This window comes from Carassius auratus, unplaced genomic scaffold, assembly GCF_003368295.1.
Source record: "Carassius auratus strain Wakin unplaced genomic scaffold, ASM336829v1 scaf_tig00011797, whole genome shotgun sequence".
NCBI classification, from domain to species: domain Eukaryota; kingdom Metazoa; phylum Chordata; class Actinopteri; order Cypriniformes; family Cyprinidae; genus Carassius; species Carassius auratus.
The window spans coordinates 106,270-129,618 of record NW_020524243.1 but is presented as its reverse complement, the minus strand read 5'-3'; the positions used below and the strand labels follow the sequence as shown (position 1 = coordinate 129,618).

The window sequence follows — 23,349 nt, the reverse complement described above, 5'->3', positions numbered from 1 at the left end:
GAATTATGAAGACCCTGAGCATCAATGATATGCCACAAGTACTCCATTGAGTCTTTAAAGAACTAACACTTCTCACGCAGAACACATAGCCCAAATTCATCCAGATGAGTAAGGACTGCATCCACATTTTTGAGATGTCACTAGTATATTGTCTAGGTAGCAGTGCACGTTAGAGAGGCCTTGTCAAATCTGATCCATTGCCCTTTGGAAAATTGCAGGTGCCGATGCAATCCCAAAAGGTAATTTATAGGCACGTAGGTGAGCTATCCCACACGGGCACTTGTAGGTATGCATTTGAAAAATCTAACTTAGTGAAGTGCTGTCCCCCTGCTCATGATGTGAATAAATCCTCTATTTGTGGATTCACTGTTAGCTTAAAATCTCCACAAATCCTCACATCCCTGTTCCTTTTAACTATGGGCACACTCAGTGTGGCCCAATCACTGCATGTCACAGGGGAGATGACCCCCAGCTCCAATAGTCGATTTATATCGGCCTCTACTTTTGGCTTCATAGCATAGGGGACATTGCACACTTGGCAAAATCTTGGATGAGACTGTGGCCTTAGGGACACTGTGGCTTCAATACCTTTTAACAAGCCCAATCCTTTCCTGAAATTATCTTTTGTGTTTTAATAGCACTCTCTCAAGTGCATCCTTTTACACACTCTTAATTTCACACCAATTCAACCTGATTTTCTTGAGCCACTCTCTGCCGAGTAGAGGTGGGGCACTTCCTTCCACGACATAAATTGGTAATTTAGCTTTTTGTATGTTCATTTTCACTTTAAATTCGATAACCCCTACTGGAGACAACACTTCTCCTGTATATGTTTTCAGGATCACATCAGTTGTTCACAGTGGTTTATGAGCTAATTGTGCAGTGTAAAGTTCTCTTGAAATTAGAGAGATAGTCACTACCGTGTCTAATTACATTTCCATAATTTCTCCTTCTACCTTTGTTTTAAGATGGATGTGGGACAATTCCTCCTTTTTAGTCATCAAATGCAGTGCAAGATCCGTATCTGTAGTGTCGTCACTAGATGAGTCCTTCACATCCATCTGAAGCACTTTCTTTTTCTGCTGGAAATATTTCACCCTATGTGACTTGGCCTTACTACATTCAGTCATGTGTTTCCCTTTAATTCTGCACACTATGGAAATGTGGCCTTTTTTTACCACAATTGTGGCACTGTTGCTCTTTGAAATAACAGTCTTTCTCGTTATGGTTTGTTCTTCCAAAACGGTAGCATTTATTTCCTCCTTTTTCTTTCAAGGACAGTGTATGCACTTTCAAAGAGCTACTTAACATTTGAGATTCCCTCACAGCTGTTTCCACTGACACTGCAATCTCCACTGCCTTTTGAAACATGAGAGTTGGTTTTGTCAATAGCTGCTTCTGTACAGACTCCGTTTTCAGCCAAAACACAAAGCGATCATGCAGCGCGTTTTGCAAATGCATCCCGAATTCGCCGTGTTCACTCAGGTTTTTCAGAACTGCGACATACTGTGCTACTGTCTCTGTTTCATGCTGACTGCGGTTATGAAATCTAAATCATCGGGTTTGGTGAGAAATGGTCTTTCGCACCGGCTTATCAGTGGTGATCAAGCTCTGTGGCAGTCCGTTTGTAGATGAACTAATCAACACCGTGACTCATTTCTCATCTGCAATATCGCTTGCAAAAACAAATTTGTCAAACCTTTCTATGTGTGTAACCTGCTGTTCAGCTGACTCATCAAAGACATCCATATGGCCAATAAACACAGCCATTTCATTGGGAATTGTTCTACAAGTTCACTACATACATCCAATCAAATAATACAATAGCCAGACAAATCAGGCGTTCGGAAAAAGAAAAAAACAATCCTCATCAGCAATATGTTATATTTTTCATTTGGCAGATGCTTTAATCCAAAGCAACTTATACTTTTTATTTTTTACCTAATATGTGTTCTCTGGGAATTCAACCCGCAACCTTTTTGCGCTGCTAAAGCAATTCTCTACCACTGAGGCACAGATCTTATCTGTTATATAACATGAAATACACTTAGACGAGTGCCAACTCACTTCTAATTTACTTAAAACTCTGAAGTCTTTTTTTCATTGATAACATAACGTACACACAGGGGTGATCTTAAGAGCCTCCTGGTGCGCTGAAACATTAAGTGCATACATCACATTTCTCTCACATCCAAAAACACACTTAGTTAGTGACATTGTTGATATCGTGGTCTACAATCAAAATGATAATTCCCTCTCGAGCAAGTCCTGTGCAGTGCTGCCGATCGAATCACATTGAAAATGCCCATACAAGGAATTCCACCCATTATGACGTCATGAAGAGCTGTACTGGCACAGAAATACATCCAACTCATTTTTATTTAACTTTGGCCGAAACTTTAGCAGGAGAATCCAACTTTTTAACTCCGTAAATAAGTCAGAATGCATAAAATAGCATTAGACCCCCCCTCCCCTTTTAAAAAGTATACATTTCTGTAAAAAAAAAAAAAAATCTTACTGATCCCAAACTTTTGAAATGTGTGTGTGTGTGTGTGTGTGTGTGTATATATATATATATATATATATATATATATATATATATATATATATTAACATTTCTCTCTTGACATGATGGCTATCCCGCTGGAGTGTCTGTCGAGCTGCGCATGTGCGCATGCAACCATTGCATTTGATTTTCTCTTCCTTTTATCAAAAGCACTCATAACCCTCAAACACTCCTAACTTTAGATAGATTAAGTTTGGTCAAAAGTTTGGGATCGATAAGATTTTTAAATGTTGTTTGAAAGTCTCTTCTGCTCACCAAAAATTGTGAAATATTATTTACAATTAAATAAAATAAATCGATGTGAAATTTTGTATAATTTAAACCTTTCATCAAATCTGAAAGTCCAGCATCATTTCTTCAGAAAAAAAGAAGTAACGTTAAAAGGAATACATCTTGAAAGATATTTTGAGCACAGTATACAACTAATAACTACTCACACTAAAACAAATTTTACACTTTTTTTGTTTTAATAATATGTAATGTATGAATGTATAATGTTTTTATTTATCAGGATGGTAGATCAGCATTACACATCGCTGCAGCTCACTCCAAAGAAGAGATTGTCAAACTACTGGCCAGTAAAACTGATCCCAATTTACCAGCGGGGGTAAGATGTTCAGTTTCCTTTTATTTTCACTCAATCACATTCAGCTCATTCTGAGATGTGTTTTTGTGTAGTGAAAAAAACTAACAAACTGGGACAAATGTCCCTTATAGTTTTTTTTTTTTTTTACATGCATGGGTTATTTAATTGCATTAAACATTTAGCTAAAAGATAGTCAAATGTCTGCTTCGTGACTTTCAGGCACACATTTCTTGCACATTTTTAATAATGTAAATCACATAATATTATCGTAAAACAGTCTTTTAATGTGATTATTCAGTGACCTCTGGATGCATGATCGTGACCAATAACATGGGTCTCAAAAAACATTTCCTGTTTTTACTGGAAATAGGCACAACTATGCAGTTGATTATGTTAACTGTCTTCACTTGAGTTTATCTTACTGAGTGTCTTTTCCCAAGAATTATAACAATTGTCCAGTTGTTGTCCATAGGGAGAAAAACATTTACAACAGTTAAAACATTTTGTATGTGAATCTCATGAGGTTAACATTGTACTCAATGTATGTCAAATGATACCTCAGTAATAAAAAGTCCAAAAACGCATGAATTACATCACACTTTTTTATAGTATTTAATTCTCACACTGATTTAACTGAATTCCCATTCATGTTTAGCCCAATGATCAGTTGCCCCTGCACTACGCAGTGTCTCGACCGGCCGGAGGTCTCAGAGTCACGCAGACGCTGCTCCAGTTCAGCAGCAAAGATGCGCGTCTTACACCAGACAAGGTACAAAAGCACTGATCTCCCTCATTGATTCATATATGAGAAAAAATGCCCTCCAGAAGCTTGCATTCTGCAAGTGAACGGTGCATTGTAGTGCCATCCCAAAGAGACACAAAATCCTGCCCAACTTTAACCATCTTCAAGAAACAGCTGAAGACACATCTCACCCATCTACAATTGACCCCCTAAAACTAACACTCTCTATTCTATTTCTATTCTATATATTCTAACATATAAAAACACACACATATATACACTTTGCAGTACTTGAAGTGGGTCATGTTTTGCCCAATTTTGACCCTCTGAAAAATTTATTTCCCCATTGTTGAAGCTTTGAAGAATTGATTGCCTAATCCTAACCCCTCCCTTAATCCTAACCCTTCTCCCACACCTAATCCTAAAACCTACCAATACCAATAATAATCTGGCAGGGAGGAAGAATTGGGCACAACACCGGCACTTCAATATTTTAATCTTTGACATATTGCCGGTACTGAGTCAAAGCGTCAGTGTCTTGGTGATTAGAAATGACACTATATAGCACACTACCCAGGAGGTGGTCATTTAAAACCGGTAAATTTATGGAAAGTTCAAGGATCCAGTAAGGTAATGCATTAGTAATATGTTTAAAACAATGCTAATGCAGAGAAAACAAGGGCAATTTCATCAGAAATGGCAGAGAGAATAGTGACTCATGTCCAGATTGCAGTAAACTGTTATTTTCAGCCTGTATTTGGCATAAAAGCACAAGTGTTTTATAATGATTGCTTGCTGAAGGTGTTTTAGATAATGCGCTGGTCATTGTTTTAGTGATTCTGAATGGATCAGTATTAGGGTTGGGAGATGTCTACCAAATCTACCATTATGAGTAAGTACTAGATCTTCTTCACTACGAGATCAAATGTTCCTTGTCGTTCTCCTCTCTGTCCAGGACGGCTGCCTTCCACTGCTGCTGGCTGTTGAAGCGGGGAATGTTGGGATTGTTCGGGAACTCCTCTCCAACCAATCAGAGCCACAGCTCAGAGCCGTGAAGGCGGTAAGCATCACATGACATTCCAAACCAGGATGCATTCATGCGATCGAATCAAGTTCTTTTTTTTTCTTTTTCTTTTCTTTTTTGCTATTTAACGACTTACCGTAATGCAAAACGCCTTTTCATATTATTTCCAAACTCCATTTGTGAAGTTAGCAAAAAACATGTGCAAGGAATAATCAGATGAAAAGCTCTGAATGCTATGATTTAGCTGGTTTTAAGTGTCATTAGTGGACAGTTACTCATCTGTTTCTCAAAATGAAGCTCTTTAGTTCTTAAATAGTCACTTTTTCCTTTAGATCTTTTAAGTCCATCAGAATTTGTGCTCTACATTTAGCCCATCCAAGTGCACACACACACACACACACACACACACACACACACACACACACAGTCAGACTCGAGTCAGACTTCGAGTCTCAATGCTGACAGGAGTGAATGAACAAGCTCTCTTCCACCCTCAATACCCATGGCTGAAGTGCCCTTGAGCAAGGCACAGAATCCCAGGTGCTGGAAAAAATAGCTGCCCAATGCTCCGGGTGTGTGTTCATAGTGTGTATGTGTGTGTGTGTGTGTTCCCTACTCACTGCTGTGTGTGCACTTGGATGAGTTAAATGCAGTGCATCTATTCTGAGTATGGGTTACCATACTTGGCAAACATCACGACTTTCACTTTTTTTCACATAGCAGTAAATAGTGACCAAATGCAGTAACTTGGCTGCCATGAGAGTTTTGCAGGGAGGTTGGTAACTTTAGCAAGGCTACTGTAGACTTCATATGGTATGAGTCATATCAAGCAATTTATAATGCCACTGTCAAAACAATATTTAGCCTAGGCATACATTTTTGTGCATTTACTGAACATTTGTGTAATGGCAACGACATGTGTTGACAACTGAGTGGTGATTGCAGTCAGGTAACTTATAAAGCACTGCACCATGACGTTATCGTTAACCACTTTCACAGACGCACACAATATAAAATACACGATGATAAATCTAAAAATCAATACACAATAGCTATATAAAACTATTTATTTACATGATTAATACTGAAAGAACTGCTATTACTGCACATTCACTATATAAAATAAAATTCACTGGAGGAAAAAGTTTTCGTCATCAGATTTGGAAGTCGCTCAAAAGGCTCGATCGCGGTTGTGGCTTCAGTCGAATTCAATGGGGCGCGGTGGTTTATGGGATGAGTAGTTCCTGCGCTCGAATTGAAAATATGTACACAGTCTTGTACCTTTGACTTTTTTAGATTTTCTCTTAATTTTTTCACTCAAAATGATATGTTATATGTTTATGACTTCAGCCGTAGCTGGTTATCCTCACACATGCTCTAAAACTCTTTAGATATGGATTTTTCCGAAAGTCAATGGGAGAAATGAATGGGAAATTTACTTCCGGCACCAGAGCTCTCTCGGGCTGTGGGCGGGACTGTGATGCTCTATAGTCTCAAATCGGTGATTGACCATTGTTTTGAAATCATATGACCCAATTTTACATCTCGGCATGAATATATCTGGTTTGCATTCTGATGATTGAGTTATGTTTCCAGGCGAATGGCGACACGGCACTTCACATCTGCTGCAGACAGAAAGATGTTGAGATGGCCAAAGTTCTGGTGGAGTTTGGAGCGAATCCGGACTCTCAGAATGTAAGAAACTCTCATACACACACACACACACACACACACACATACACATACACACAAACATTTTATTTAAGTCCACTTAAAACAATTTACCGGGACATAAACATTATAGATGCAGTCAAGTACATGTACAAAATCATGGACCAGTGGCATGCACAGCGTCTCTGAAATTGTATTTTAGAGTTTTTGATATAAAAAGACTTTAGTCATAAAAGCTTCCTCTATGCTACACTCAAAGGTGCATGCAACTTCCGAAACGAACACCTCTACACTCCTTAATGATCACAAGAACATCTGGTGTATTAGCAGACAAACATGAAAAGATGTCAGAGTTACTACTGCAATACTGAATCATGGATGAATTTACACAATGTTTGCCTACTCTTGCTAAAGGTGATAAATGGTTTGATATGTCGTTCACTATAAGGTTCAACTATCAACCATTCTGTTGTGGCATGTTATGTGCATTCCCTTTTAAACATGACAGCCATTCAGGATATGTGGCAGTGTTTCAGTGATCTGTTCTGTAGTATGATGCCAACAATGAGGAACATGAGTTGTAGGACACCAGATAGAAAGATTGAGTCAGCTAGGAAAACTTGTAATCTGGTTTTACTGTGAAAATGGCAATGTCCTCACTGAGTGCAGTAGTCTTAAGAAATGAGTGAGAAACAGAGTGATCAGCGAATGGAAGACATAGTTTTCCCTGAAGGCTCAGTCCAGTCCTGTGTTGTTTTTGGTGATACTGATGTAAATCCGTGAGAGTTTGCCAATTATCTGAACTGCCAATATATATCCGCACCTGTACGTTTGCTCGCTGAGAGACTTTTAATATTCAGAGAAAGCATGCAAGTTTTCCAAATGTCACTTTCGACATTTGATATGTTATCTATATTCTATTGTGAATAAAATATACGTTTATGAGATTTGTAAATTATTATCATTTTACTCACAATTTGTATAGTGTCCCAACGGATTTGGAATCGGGTTTGTACATGTGTTTCAAGTAAATGTTACATAGCCTTTTCAAACTTTTTTCCCCCAAATGAAGAATAAAAATGAACTTCATTTGAAGTATATCAGGGCCTTAAAAGAACAGATTCGATCTTACTTATGGCTTCGATAAGAAAAGACACAAGACAATGAGTAGAGAATAAAGGCTGATTTTGTACCCAAGGGACTTGTTGACCCTTTTGATTGCTCTATGTCTCTATGTTAATGGTTTTCCCCCTGGGGACAGGAAAGAGAAGGGCAAGACAGTCTGAAAAACATCCTGGACAATTAACCCTGTATAAATAGAGACAAACCATGTGAATGCTGTTCACTTTAGCCACATCCTGTGTAAATGACCTACTACTATGCTGTTATAGTTATTTATTTTAATTTAATTTAGCCTTTATTTTTACACTTTCATTTTTAATAGTAATTTAATTAATTTTTTTGTATTTTTATGGGCTTTATAGTGTTATTAAAGTGAACTACTTTAATAAAAGTTAAATAAATGAAAAAAATAAAATAAAACTTTAAGCTAGTTGCCCATGAGACATTTAATTTAGTTTAACTTAATGTACTAAAATAACTCGAACTAAAATGTTAATAAAAATTAATTAATTAATTATTAAAATAAATACATATTAAACATAATAAACACATAAAAATAATAAAAATGACAAAAACATAAAGAAAATTATTATTACATTAACTAAACTTAAAATCAAAATGGAAAATATAAAAATAAAAACTAATTTAAAATATTAATATAAAAAACAGTATCTCAACAATTTGTCATTTTTATTGGCTTTCATTATTCTTTTATTAAAAAAACAGTTTATGTTTGATTCAATTCTATTTCAGTTTTAGCTTTTATTTATTTGCAGCAATTTTAGTGCTTCAAATTAAACTAAATGAAAATTGGAAATGTTGCGTTGGTAACTAAGTTACGTTTTTCATCTAATTTTAATATTTTATTTCACTCATTTCAGATGTGAATCTGCCCAGAGGAAAAATGTCATTGCTTAGAAGCTGCACTTTTGTAGTTAAGGAGAATAATAACGTTCATATTTTAGTCATTTTGTGGCCAAGAATATTCTGCATCTTTGTCACTGACTAATGTTTGTTATTACATCTACATTGTTTGGTTTGCGATGTCATAACTGAACTGTGACCTGCTCAGTACATATTGAGTGTATGATGAGAAAATGTTTCTTTTCTCCCTGGGGACATGTTTGAATTGTAGCTTTTAACTAAGTGGTCCAGATTTTGATTACTGATACTAGGATAGCAATGCACAGTTTGAGACATTAGTCAGATCTTATCTGCTCCATTTCATCTCATTGTTGTCTTGGAGAAAGAACTTTGTATGTTACTGTGATCTTTTTAAAGGAGATTTCTGTTCTCATCCAAGCAGTTGTACGTTTTCCTGTTTTAAAGCTTTGTGATCCAGACTGCTGTTCACATCTTTCTGGTCTTTCTTTACTTATACTTATATTTCTTTTCTTTACACATTGTTTGTGTGTGTGTGTGTGTGTGTGTGTGTGTGTGTGCATTTCAATAGTAGAAAATTAAGATTTGTTGAAATGACCAAATCTATTTTTATTTTATTTATTTACTTTTGTTTAACGGAAATTATCAATTTTTATTGCAACGCTTATGATGCCAAAATAAATCAATTTATGTTTTGTTGTTGATGACATGAATAATTAATCTCTCCATTAATTCACCTTTAATTTTTTTGCAAAAATATTTAATTTTTGCATTTTATTATAGCCTACTCAATGCCCATGAATTACAGTAATTTTGAATGATTTTATTAATTACATAGAATTACTGTAAAACCCAGGATTTGTTTTAAATTATTTGTTTATATATATATATATATATATATATATATATATATATATATATATATATATATATATATATATATATATATATATATATTAATTAATGATAATAATGATTTATTTATTATATAAAATTTAAACCGCTCATGAAAAATATTTTACATTTTATTATAGCCTTTTGTTTATTACACAGTAAATGGCCTACTTAGACAAATGAATGACAAAAAAATCTTAATAATAATAAAAACTATAGTATCCCATTGATACCAAAATAGTTATATTTTATACATATATATATGTGTGTGTGTGTATATATATATATATATATATATATATATATATATATATATATATATATATATATATATATATATATATATATATATATATATATATATATATATATATATATAATAGTTTTTTTATAGTGCTTCATCTTAATACACACACACACACACACACACACACACAGGCTGAGATTATTTGCAACATGGAGACCAGTAGGGAGAAACTGAGTATTACAAATTTACAGATCAAACGAGTCTATATTGTGCTGCTGTTTCTGTTTGATTTCTCTAACTAGAATGGACAGAGTGAGCTTATTACCCAGCATGCCTTGTTTGTTGACAGAATGAATGGCAGACTCCTCTGCACATCGCCGCTCTGGAAGGAGACGAGAACATGCTGAAGTTTTTATACCACTGCAAGTCTAGTCCCAACATCTTAGACAAGGTGAGACAGAATACACAAAGAGAGGAAATATGCACGAGAAACAATTATTTTTGAACAGTTGATTCAATTATAAAGATGGCCCGTTTATCTACAAGATTCCCAAATGTTTTTATCAGTTGAAGCCCTTTGATGTGTATATTAATATTGTATAATACTATATACAGCTCTGGAAAACAATACGTTTCTCTGGATTTACTAGACAAGAGTTTGAGTAAAATGTTTATTTTTGTTTTATTCCATAAATGTCTGATAACACTTTTCCAAATTTCCAAATAAAAATTATGTCTTTTAGAGCATTTATAATTGCATAAATGACAGCTGGTCAAAATAACAAATGTTTTCATTTACTGTGATTGAAAAAAATCTAGATTTCTTAACTCTTCTGAAGTTAAATCATTGGTAAAAATGTCTGATAATATGGCATGCTTTTTGTTATTTTGACCAAGAATGCTCTAAATGACAACATTTTAGTTTCAGATTTGGAAGAGAGGTCATCAGTAGTGTACAGAATAAAACAAATTAAATTTCACTCAAACACATAACTATAAATCATTGACTGAGAATTGTCAAGTGGTCTTTTAATTTTTCTCCTGAGCTGTTGTCACGAATACGAACCCCGTGAGTTCCTCCAGAGGCCAGCAGAGGGTACCATCACCCGAATACTGACACCTACAGGCATCCAAACACTCACTTACACTGATACTCACTACATTACCCATCAGCCCCGTACCTTGGACTGATCACCGGCCAGGTGTTCCATATCAGAGACTGCCATATAAGCCAGACCTTTGCGTCACCTCATTGCGAAGTCTTGTTTCTGCCACGGCTAACATTTCTGAGCGTTCTACCCTGTCTTGCTATCCCAGTTGCCAAACCCTTGTTGTTTATCGACCCTAGAACCTTTGCTGCCTACCTTTGAACCCAGATTGTTATACGGACTGTGATACTTGCTTGTTACCCCGACCCACTGCTTGGTATTGACTACGATTCTGATATCTCTATTATACTGTGTTTGCTGATCCTGACCCTTCGCCTGTACGACTACGAGTGTTCTAATAAAAGCTTGCAAATGGATCCCATGTCGAGTCAGTCATCGTTACAGAAGACTTCGCCAGGACAAGATCCAGCAGCCTATGAACATCTCTGCACCAACCTGGCAGCTCAGGCAAGTCAGATCGCTGCTAATCAGCAACAGTTAAATCGTCTTACCGCCGTCATGGAGGAATTGGTGAAGGCTATTCAGAATCTCCATAGTCCTGTTGTCACGACACCCGCGCCACCAGCGGCCGCCATTGCACATGCGGTTCCCACGCCCTCTCAGATTAACCCACGACTGGCTTTTCCTGAGAAATTCGACGGTGACCCTAACAAATGTAAAGGCTTCTTACTACAATGTTCGCTGTTTGTGGAACAACAACCCATGCTCTATTCCACTGACAACAGTAAGGTTGCCTTTGTTTGCTCGTTGTTAACCGGAAAGGCTCTTGACTGGATTACCGCTGTATGGCGCACGGATGGATCATCCTTCTCCTCCTTCAACGATTTCCTCACACGCTTCCTTGAGGTTTTCGATCATCCCAAGGAGGGAAAGAGTGCTGGCGAACGCTTGCTAGAGCTCTCTCAGGGGAGATCTTCAGCTGCTGAGTATGCTATGAACTTCCGCACATTGGCAGCACAAACGACCTGGGTGAGTGACACCTTAAAAGTTCTGTTTAGAAGGGGTTTAAGTCATGAATTACAAGCTGAACTAGCATGTCGAGATGAGGGGAGAAGTTTGAACGACTTCATCGAGTTAACGATAGCAATTGACAATCTGCAACGTTCACGTAAACCCCGCTCTCATGTCAGTACTGTCATTAGAGCAGCTCAGTCTGTCGAGGACTCTGAACCCATGCAAGTTAATACCTATCATCTCTCATCTGAGGAGAGGAATCGTCGCTTGGCAAATCGTCTATGTCTGTATTGCGGATCCCCAGGTCATCAACGAGCCAACTGCCCTTCACGTCCCTCATCTGTCTCGTCCAAATTGGTGAGTGAATCCTTACACTCTCTCCATCCAGTAAACTGTGTGATTGTACCCCTGAAGCTAACCATTAACAACGTTCAAGTGACCACATTTGCTTTACTGGATTCTGGAGCGGCTGGGAATTTCATGTCAGCTGAGTTTGCAAGAACAAACAAAGTATCGTTAATACCCTGTGCTAACTCTCTGTCTGTAGCTACCATAGATGGTCATCCCCTGGGAACTGGTATCATCACTCACCTTACACAAAGTCTATCCGTCACAGCCGGTTTACTGCACCAGGAGGTCATTCAGTTCTACGTTCTGCCCACGTCTAATAAACCCATAATTCTGGGACTACCATGGCTGAGACTGCACGATCCGCTAATATCATGGAGGGAAGGTCAGATATTAAAGTGGAGCACTAAATGTCAAACAAAATGTCTATCTACCATTTCTCCTCTTCCAGTGCGCTCGTTGGCGGTTAACGAGGAGTCATTCGAGGTTCCCAACCTACCAGCGGAATATCACGACCTCAAGGCAGCATTCAGCAAAACCCAAGCAAACACCTTACCACCTCATCGACCCCATGACTGTGCTGTTGATCTTCTACCAGGTCACAATCCACCCAAGGGTCGTGTGTTCCCACTGTCACTCCCAGAATCCGAAGCCATGACTAAATACATCAAGGAGGAGTTGGAGAAAGGCTTCATACGTCCTTCCATTTCCCCTGCATCCGCTGGTTTCTTCTTCGTCAAAAAGAAGGACGGCAGTTTGAGACCCTGCATTGATTACCGTGGTCTCAACGAGATCACGGTGAAGTACCGTTATCCCCTTCCCCTGGTTCCAGCTGCATTAGAACAACTTCGCACAGCTCAATACTACACCAAGCTTGACTTACGCTGTGCTAACAACCTGATTCGCATCAGAGAGGGTGACGAGTGGAAGACGGCCTTTTCTACAACCAACGGGCACTATGAATACCGGGTTATGCCGTTTGGACTGGTCAATAGTCCGTCCATCTTCCAGGCGTTCATTAATGATGTCTTCAGGGACATGCTGAACAAGTTTGTTGTGGTCTACATTGACGATATTCTCATCTACTCCAATACCCTACAGGATCATATTCAACACGTCAGAACTGTGCTACAGCGCCTCATCGAACATCAACTGTACGCCAAAGCCGAGAAGTGTGAGTTTCACACCACATCCACTACCTTCCTGGGTTATGTCATCAGTCCGGGGGGAGTTGCCATGGACGACAGTAAGGTCTCTGCTGTACTCAAGTGGCCAGAGCCTCAAACTCTCAAGGAGCTACAACGGTTCCTGGGATTCGCCAATTTCTACAGACGCTTTATCAGAAATTTCAGTACAGTCGTCAGTCCTCTCACTTCCATGATCAAAAGAGGTACACATCGTCTCACCTGGGCCGAGGCCTCCCGTCAAGCCTTTAAGGAATTAAAGGAACGCTTTGTCACCGCTCCTATCCTGCATCACCCTGACCCCTCTCTTCCCTTCTTAGTCGAAGTTGACGCTTCCAATACTGGCATTGGGGCCGTTCTCTCACAGCGACCAGGCCCTCAGGAGAGACTTCATCCCTGTGCTTTCTACTCCCGCAAGCTCAACCCAGCGGAGAGGAATTATGATGTGGGAGATAGAGAACTGTTAGCCATGAAGGCAGCGTTTGAAGAGTGGAGACATTGGCTCGAAGGGGCTATTCATCCTTTCACCGTCTTTACGGATCATAAAAATCTGGAATACCTACGCTCCGCCAAGAGACTCAACCCACGCCAAGCCAGATGGTCCTTGTTCTTCTCCCGGTTCCAGTTCAATGTCACTTATCGCCCAGGTTCCAAGAATACTAAAGCCGATGCTTTGTCACGTATCCATGATGACGACCCCTCCATCTCAGTCCCCGAACGCATATTGCCCTTCCATGTGGTGGTTGCTCCCATCCAGTGGGATATCATGACTCTTATAGAACAACACAATTCACAAGAAGCACCACCAGCCGCCTGTCCACCGGATAAAACCTACGTACCTGCCCCTCACCGTGATCAGGTCCTGAGTCATATTCACTGTCTTCCTGCCTCTGGTCACCCCGGCATCACAGCCACACTCCATCTCCTCAAGAACCGCTTCTGGTGGGAGACCATTAACCCCGACACTATTAAATTCATTCAGAACTGTCAGACGTGTAACATGCACAAAACCCCTCGTCAACTGCCAGCTGGACTCCTTCAACCTCTTCCTATCCCTCAACGACCCTGGTCACACCTTGCCATAGACTTCATCACGGACTTACCCCTATCCCAGGATAACACGGTCATACTCACGATCATCGATCGATTCTCCAAGGCTTGTCGCCTCATACCTCTACCCAAACTCCCTACTGCTCTTCAGACCGCCGAACTCCTGTGTAATTGGGTGTTCAGGTTTTACGGCATACCTGACGACATCGTTTCGGATAGAGGCCCTCAGTTCACCTCTCGTTTATGGAAGGATTTCTTTCAAGCCCTAGGGGTCAACGTAAGTCTCACGTCTGGCTATCAACCCGAGGCCAATGGTCAAGTGGAACGCCTCAACCAGGAGCTCACTCGGTTCCTCCGCTCCTACTGCAGCTCCCATCAAGAGGACTGGTCTCGTTTTCTCCTATGGGCCGAATATGCACAGAACTCCCTGATCAAGCCTTCCACTGGAATCACCCCCTTCAAATGCGTTCTAGGGTACCAACCACCCATGTTTCCCTGGTCAGGTGAACCCACCAATGTTCCCGCTGTTACTGATTGGCTTCAACGAAGCGAGGACACATGGAATCAGGCCCACGTACACCTTCAACAAGCTGTACGGCGCCTGAAGGAACAGGCCGACCGTCGTCGACGCCCTGGACACACTTACCAACCTGGTCAATGGGTCTGGCTGTCCACCAGAGACCTTCGGATGAGATTGCCATGCCGAAAGTTAAGTCCTAGGTACGTGGGTCCATTCAAAATCACACAACAAATCACTCCTGTGTCATTCCGCCTTGCTTTGCCTAACACATATCGTATTTCTCCTACTTTCCACATGTCACTGCTCAAGCCCGCTGCTGCCCTGAGGAGGAGGGTGAGGGGAGGTCCCGTGAGCAGAGTCCCCAACCGGTTCAGGTGGAGAGCGAGAAGACCTATCAGGTGCGAGAGCTGCTTGATTCAAGACGTCGGGGACGAGTTCTCCAATACTTGGTTGACTGGGAGGGGTACGGTCCAGAGGAACATTCCTGGGTCAATGCCGAGGACATTCTTGACCCCAACTTAACCACTGATTTCCATAGAGAACATCCAGAGAAACCGGCCCCTCGACCTCGAGGAAGACCCCGACGTCGCCCTCCACCTCACGCCAGGAGGCGTTCGCAGGGAGGGGGCTCTGTCACGAATACGAACCCCGTGAGTTCCTCCAGAGGCCAGCAGAGGGTACCATCACCCGAATACTGACACCTACAGGCATCCAAACACTCACTTACACTGATACTCACTACATTACCCATCAGCCCCGTACCTTGGACTGATCACCGGCCAGGTGTTCCATATCAGAGACTGCCATATAAGCCAGACCTTTGCGTCACCTCATTGCGAAGTCTTGTTTCTGCCACGGCTAACATTTCTGAGCGTTCTACCCTGTCTTGCTATCCCAGTTGCCAAACCCTTGTTGTTTATCGACCCTAGAACCTTTGCTGCCTACCTTTGAACCCAGATTGTTATACGGACTGTGATACTTGCTTGTTACCCCGACCCACTGCTTGGTATTGACTACGATTCTGATATCTCTATTATACTGTGTTTGCTGATCCTGACCCTTCGCCTGTACGACTACGAGTGTTCTAATAAAAGCTTGCAAATGGATCCCATGTCGAGTCAGTCATCGTTACAGCTGTCAATATTATTGTCATTTTAAATACCGTTTTATGCCACTGAATATAAAATTATATTGTAACAGCATAAAATGGAAGAAGGCCTACACACTTCCAAATGACAACAGACTTGTCTAAAAAATTTGTTAGAATATTTACATTGTGGAAATTAAGTATTCGAATAGTAGATAGTTGTAAATAAACTTTTTTTGTTTGTTTTTTTTACAAAAAGTGCAAAGTAACGAGTAAAAAAAAAAAAGAAAAGAAAAATGCACAACTAACTTGTATGGAGATTTTTCCATCTACAGATTTTCCAGGACTTCTTTTCTCTGTAAATAAAGGGTGCACACTAATGTTTAAAAACACAATCACTACTTAGCAGTCAGATGTCTGTATGAACAGAGGCACAGATCACTAAACAAGACCAAATCTGCAGATCAAACTTTTTTTTTGTAGAAGCATGTTTTAAATTTGAACAAACTCCTCACCTCTACACCACGTTATGTACGAGAAGCATTATAAGTAAATATGGCCGATAAATTGTATCACCAAAAATTATTGAGGTCATGTACATATATTGCGCAATAATCACTATATTGATTATTGCGATCTAAGTCTAGCTATATGTAATTTTATTAAATTTATGGGTTTATGTACATTGTTTTTATATCTAAATGCATTCAAATTGTCTTTAGGATACTAAATAAAGAGAAACTAAACAAGAAATGTTTAATTATTTAACAAACCGCATGTTCAATGATGTCAACAAGCAGGTAAACGTATAAAATATTTCATCTTTTTCTTTTTAAGTGTTATTGATTTATTAAAAAATTTTAATTTTAACATTACATTTTTGTAGCATTTTACTTTTATTTAAAATGTTTTTTTATTTTATTTTAATTATCAATGTTTTATCATTTCTTTCATATTAAATCTTTGTGACTGAAAAAGTTTTAATTAATTATTGTTTTATTTATTGTTTATAAAAAATGTGTATGATTTTATTCATTTTCAGATTTTTTACAATTATTTTAATTTGACATTTTTATGATTCAATTCATTTTCAGTAAGCGTTTAATTGTTTTTTAATTATATTGCATTTTTGTTGCTTCTTTGTTTTGTTTCATGTCTCTCTTTCTCTTCTGTTTCAGATGGACAGAACACCTCTGCTTATCGCCGCAGAGCGGGGACACACCAACGCAGTCGAGATCCTCACTGAGAAGTTCAAGTCATCTGTGTTAGCAAGAACAAAGGTGATCCACTTTTTAAATGGATGAAAAAATTCTCAATTAAGTATAAACTTCATCAACTGAACCTTATGAGCTGAACCAAATAATCTGTCCTTCACTAAGCGTATGGCGGTATAAAATGAATGAGGAGCAGCTCAGATCATTCGATATAAAAATATGTATGTATATATGTATATATGTATGTATATATATATATATGTATATATATGTATATATATGTATATATATATGTGTATGTATATATATATATATATATATATATATATATATATATATATATATATATATATGTATATATATATATATATATATATATATGTATATATATATATATATATATATATATGTATATATATATGTATATATATATATATATATATATATATATATATATATACAACAGACTTGTCTAAAAAATTTGTTAGAATATTTACATTGTGGAAATTAAGTATTCGAATAGTAGATAGTTGTAAATAAACTTTTTTTTGTTTGTTTTTTTTACAAAAAGTGCAAAGTAACGAGTAAAAAAAAAAAAGAAAAGAAAAATGCACAACTAACTTGTATGGAGATTTTTCCATCTACAGATTTTTCCAGGACTTCTTTTCTCTGTAAATAAAGGGTGCACACTAATGTTTAAAAACACAATCACTACTTAGCAGTCAGATGTCTGTATGAACAGAGGCACAGATCACTAAACAAGACCAAATCTGCAGATCAAACTTTTTTTTTGTAGAAGCATGTTTTAAATTTGAACAAACTCCTCACCTCTACACCACGTTATGTACATTAAGATCTCTGACTTGTGATTGCAGACTTTTTGTGTGCAAATTTGAGCACAGTTTGAGACGTTGTTGTGAGACACGTGAGATTACTAGAGTCTGAAGAGATCTTGTTAGAGATGGCCCAGTGGTCAGAGAAAATAATTAATAAATAATACAATCAAGCTGGTCAGAGTGCATCCCAAAAAGTTGGTTTAATACAGCGAAGTGGGGACAAACGCCATGGACACATACTGGACTACAAACAAAAACTGTACAAAACAGACTGCAACAATGTCCAAAGGAAGGCTACACCAAATAAATACATTGGTTCAATTTGCAACAAGATCTCTCCTTTAGTTTTCAACAAACAAGACTGGGATGATAAGCTCTATAGCTCCTTATTTATAAGGGCTAGCTCCCCCTTCAGACTGTACCATATGAACAAACAGGGTCCATACATACAATACTTTACACAGGAGAAAATAAAATAATAAAACATTACAGATACACAGAAATAACAATCTGCATAAATCCTTGAATACTTAAACACTCCATAAAAAATTTTAAAAGAAAAGAAAAGTAAAGAATTGTTCAGCTGTTATTCACCCTATCCCCAGACAAAACTACTAATGGTTCAGTCCAATAAGGGCATGCTAATGCTATAAAAACAAGTTTTGCTGCATGAGACTGGAAGGCCGACAGTCAAAACAAAAAGTCTGGGGGAAATTCCCACCTAAAATAAAAGGTAATTCTGACTGAAATTAAACTATATTGTGACATTCTTTAAAAAGAACAACGGATTGAACAAAATGTTGGCCAACAATAACAAACACAAAAAAACATAGTATCATACTCATTTGGTACAGCCACAACAATTACACAACACCATGATGATTTAAAAGAAGGTAAATGCCGGCATGATCAAATAATGATGTGTGCATGTGTATCTGGTCCAGGTAATCTCTTGTCTGTCACCAAGCTCACCTTTGTGACAGATCTCATATGTTTTTTGTTTTCTGAACACACAAATGTTATGTCAGTGTGTTGTAATCTGTGAAGATGTTTCTAATGAATCTCTCCCGGATGATCCCATACAGGACGGAGACACACTTTTGCATATCGCATCTCAGTGTGGTCACCCTGCGACCGCTCTCACGTTACTGAAGAAAGGCGTCTTGCTGCACATGCCCAACAAGGTACTGGACACATTCATCTATTTTAGTTGACTGATTTTCTCAAGCTTGAATGCTTGGACCCAGTTGTTCGAAATAATTCAATTTTATTTCAGCTATCAAATTGGCTTAGATCATCAAAAGAAGAGAAAGTTTTCTGAAATCAGATATAATCACATAGCTTTTGATTCTGGATCAGACCTTTAGTATTTGTTGTTCAAAGTGTTTTAATGAATGAAACTGAGCCAATGTTGATTGGTGTTGCGTCATGACGTAATGTGTGACGGCATACGCGGAAGCTATAAAAAGGACGCTGGCACACAACAGTGATAGCTTTCTGTTCTTCTGCAAGCCCTCTCTGTCCTGTTTGTCTTATTTGGTGTTGTATTGTCTAAATAGTCACAAGCATTATTCTGGCGAGCAGTTTCACAAGGTGTGTGCATCCCTGCCCACGTTATATCACGGGTGGGGACCAGTGTTTGGAATAACGGTGTTTAAAAGAACGGCATTAGGTAACGCCGTTATTTTTTCAGTAACGCGGTAATCTAACTAATTACTTTTCCCGTCGTTACAACGCTGTTAACGTTACTGAACGTTAAATGCGGTGCATTACTATGCATTGATTTAATAAACTATGCAATCCGAATGCACCCCTGGCTCACACAGCGAGTGAGGAGGTGGGTTAATGATGAGAAGCGATTATGATTGGCTAAGGCAGAGTCATGTGTTTCATGGTAGCCAATCAGAGCCAGTGTTTTTACACACATGTCGGCACACGCGGCTGCGCCAGTGGCGCCAAACACACACACACACACACACGCAACAGCTACACACAGATTCGCAGCAGAGATGGCGAGTCAGGAGCAATCCGATTAAAAGTTGGCATTTTCAAGGTGGAGATATAAGCACTAACTTTACTTCAAATTCATTGTGGTCAAAGGCAAGAACGTGCATGTAATGTGTACATGTAATGTGTGACACGCATCTACAAAGCTAGTGGCCAAAAACACTTTTCTTACAAAGATAATACTTGAAGTGCAGGATAAAACTCTTGCTGTCTGTTGACGTGCAATAAATATTGAAAGTTATGTACCTGTCTGTTCTACTCATTTCAACTGACTTGTGAAAACTTTTTTTTTTACAGTAACACAAATAGTTACTTTCCCTGGTAACAAGTTACTTTTATTATAGAGTAATTCAGTTACTAACTAAGTAGTGAGTAACTATAACTAATTACTTTTTTAAAGTAACGTTCCCAACACTGGTGGGGACACACACCATATGTGTGTGCATTGTTTGGGAGTGCAGCATGCGCGGGCAGCTCTTGAGGGGGCTGCTTGCGAGGATTGTGAGAGATTGCCAATCCGTGTGCTCCGCTCCCGCCTGGCCGCTTTCAGTGGGGATGGCCAGGCTCGCGAGCCCCGTGGTGCGGGACAATGCTCTTCATGGGGCTCACAGATGGATCTGGCGGGGGATCTCGAGACTGCCGAGGCACGCTCTCGTGATTCATCCGCCAGTTCCGATGCTCTCTCGCCCCGCGGCTTCTTCCGCATCGAGTGGAGAGCCTGGTGCTTGAGCTGTCTGCTTCCGAGGAAGGGTGGGCGAGAGAACGGTTATGGGATGATGCCCCGGGTTGAACAGCCCCTTGCCACTTAAACCCCGGTGCTGCCCACTAAACCATGCCGTGATACATCTGTGTTAGTGGGCAGGACTTATATGGCTGCGGGTCGGGCTGGCGCTAGTCTGCATACAATTGGAAGTACTGCAGGCGTACCAGGCCGACCTTCTTAAAGATATTGATGAGGGCGAGGGTCCAACCCCGGAAATTATTGCGGAGTTGAGGAAGGCTGCAGATTTGTCTCTCCGAGTCACTAAGGAAACGGCCCGTGCTATCGACCATTCCATGGCGGCAATGGTGGTCTCGGAGAGACACTTATGGTTTAATTTTGTCAGGAATAAAGGAGAAGGACAGGGCTTTCCTCCTTGATGCCCCGATTTCGCCTTCTGTCCTGTTTGGCGACTCAGTTAATATCGTCGTCGACAGGTTTCAGGAGGCCAAGAAACAGTCTGCAGCGTTTAAACAATACCTCCCTCACCGCTCGAGGCCTAAGAAGCCTGCCCCAAGCGGGAAGCCGCAGCCATCCGCCAGCTCCTCCGCCTATAGACAGGCGCAAAAGGAGAGCTTTGCTTCTAGAGGCCCCCCTCAACCTAAGCCAGGCGACCTGAGGGCCGTCCTGCAGGCGAAGAAGGCTTCAACGAAGAGGTCCTAGCCAGCCTAGGCCCTCTGCGGGCGGCCCCACCCATGGGGGAGCGATCGAGGTCGCCTCCTCTGCGGAGCCCGCAGGAAATCGATGTCGACTTCCCGCCGTTAAGTGCGCTTCGGGACGCATCGGTCTCCAGCGAACGCGCCCTGCACTGTCCACCTCACAGGCTTGTGGCCAGGGAGCATTCACGTCCGCACATCGAGAATCGTTTTTGGTCGAACCCTGCCGGAGATTCGCTTCAGGGGGCCAAGAACGAATCCCGATTAATAACCTCGAAAGGCTAGTCCCCTTAGTAGAGTATTTCGATGCATGGAAAAATCTCACAAATATTTCTCCTTGGGCTCTGAGCACCATTCAAAAGGGGTACAGACTACAGTTCGGTTCCCGCCAACCAAAGTTCAATGGGGTGGTCTGGACTGTAGTCAACCCATACCAGAGTCGGGTATTGGAGCAAGAAGTAAACTCTCTGCTGGTAAAGGAGGCTATAGAATGAATTCCTCCTCCAGACAGGGAGTCAGAGTTCTACAGCCGCTACTTCTTAGTTCCCAAGAAGGATGGGGGGTTGCATCCAATAATAGATCTCAGGCACTTGAATCGGTCTCTGAGGAGATTCAGGTTCAAGATGCTCACTTTTACCAAACATCGTGAACCAAATTCAATCCGAGGATTGGTTTGTTACGATACATCTGAAGGACGCATACTTCCACATTTCCATCCTTCCATCTCACAGGAAGTTCCTGAGTTTCGACTTCGGGGGTGAGGCGTACCAATATCGGGTTCTTCCGTTTGGCCTAGCTCTCTCCCCTCGCACGTTTACAAAATATATGGATGCAGCTCTAGCACCGCTGAGGCTTCAGGGTCTCAGGGTTCTCAATTATATCGACGACTGTCTGATTCTAGCCCATATAAACCATCAAGGGGGTCTGAGGTCTCGCCCTCTATGCAGACTGGTGCATCAGATCCTTTTGTGGTCCCAAGGTAAATTGTTGTCTCTCAGAGCAACATACATCCCAGGGAATCAGAATCAGGGAGCAGACATCCTGTCGAGGCAGGGCTGAGGCCCGGGGAATGGAGACTCCATCCCGAGGTGGTGGAGTCAATATGTCAGAGGTTCGGCCCAGTGGAAGTGGATTTATTCGCGTCTCAAGAGGCGACTCACTGTCCACTGTGGTTCTACCTCACACATCCAGCCCCACTGGGGTTGGATGCCATGGTACAGACGTGGCCGAGGCTGCGTGCCTTTCCCCCGATCGCTCTGCTCCCAGGAGTTCTAGAGAGGGTTCGTCGCAACGGCATCAGTTTATTATTGGTAGCCCCATTGTGGCCGGCCCAAATATGGTTCTCAGACATAATATTACTCCTGGACGGCCCTCCATGGGAGCTTCCCATCAGGAGGGACCTGCTGACACAGACAGAGGGCTCAATTCTTCACCCTTGGCCCGAACTATGGAAACTGTGGGTCTGGCCCCGAGAGGCCGGCCTGTCAGCAGGAATAGTGGAGACCATACTCAACTCTAGAGCTCCCTCCACGAGGAAATCGTACGGCCTAAAATGGAATGTTTTCACCATTTGGTGCAGAGAGCTTGAGGTGGACCCAGTTAACTGCCCATTGGCTTCAGTGCTGGAGTTCCTCCAAGATTGCTTCTCAGCTGGTCTTACCCCGTCCACTCTTGTACGTGGCTGCCATTTCGGCTTTCCACGCTCCTCTGAGTGATGGGCCTCTGGGGAGACAGCCGTTGGTCGTACATTTCCTCCATGGGGCTTGGAGGATGAGACCTGCGGCTCATACCAGGGTTCCCACTTGGGACCTGGCAGTGGTTCTCGGAGGG

At 40.5% G+C, this 23,349-nt stretch overlaps 1 protein-coding gene across 1 annotated transcript in view; it reads left to right on the top strand.

The window, feature by feature from the left end:
* LOC113073293 (serine/threonine-protein phosphatase 6 regulatory ankyrin repeat subunit B-like) overlaps nucleotides 1-23,349 on the top strand; it is a 74,731-nt gene that overhangs the window by 8,685 nt on the left and 42,697 nt on the right. Inside the window, exons 3-9 of the mRNA XM_026246183.1 lie at nucleotides 3,078-3,173; nucleotides 3,808-3,921; nucleotides 4,850-4,954; nucleotides 6,515-6,613; nucleotides 10,084-10,185; nucleotides 17,225-17,326; nucleotides 19,182-19,280. Coding sequence (XP_026101968.1) covers nucleotides 3,078-3,173; nucleotides 3,808-3,921; nucleotides 4,850-4,954; nucleotides 6,515-6,613; nucleotides 10,084-10,185; nucleotides 17,225-17,326; nucleotides 19,182-19,280 — 717 coding nt within the window. The remainder of the gene's footprint in view (nucleotides 1-3,077; nucleotides 3,174-3,807; nucleotides 3,922-4,849; nucleotides 4,955-6,514; nucleotides 6,614-10,083; nucleotides 10,186-17,224; nucleotides 17,327-19,181; nucleotides 19,281-23,349) is intronic.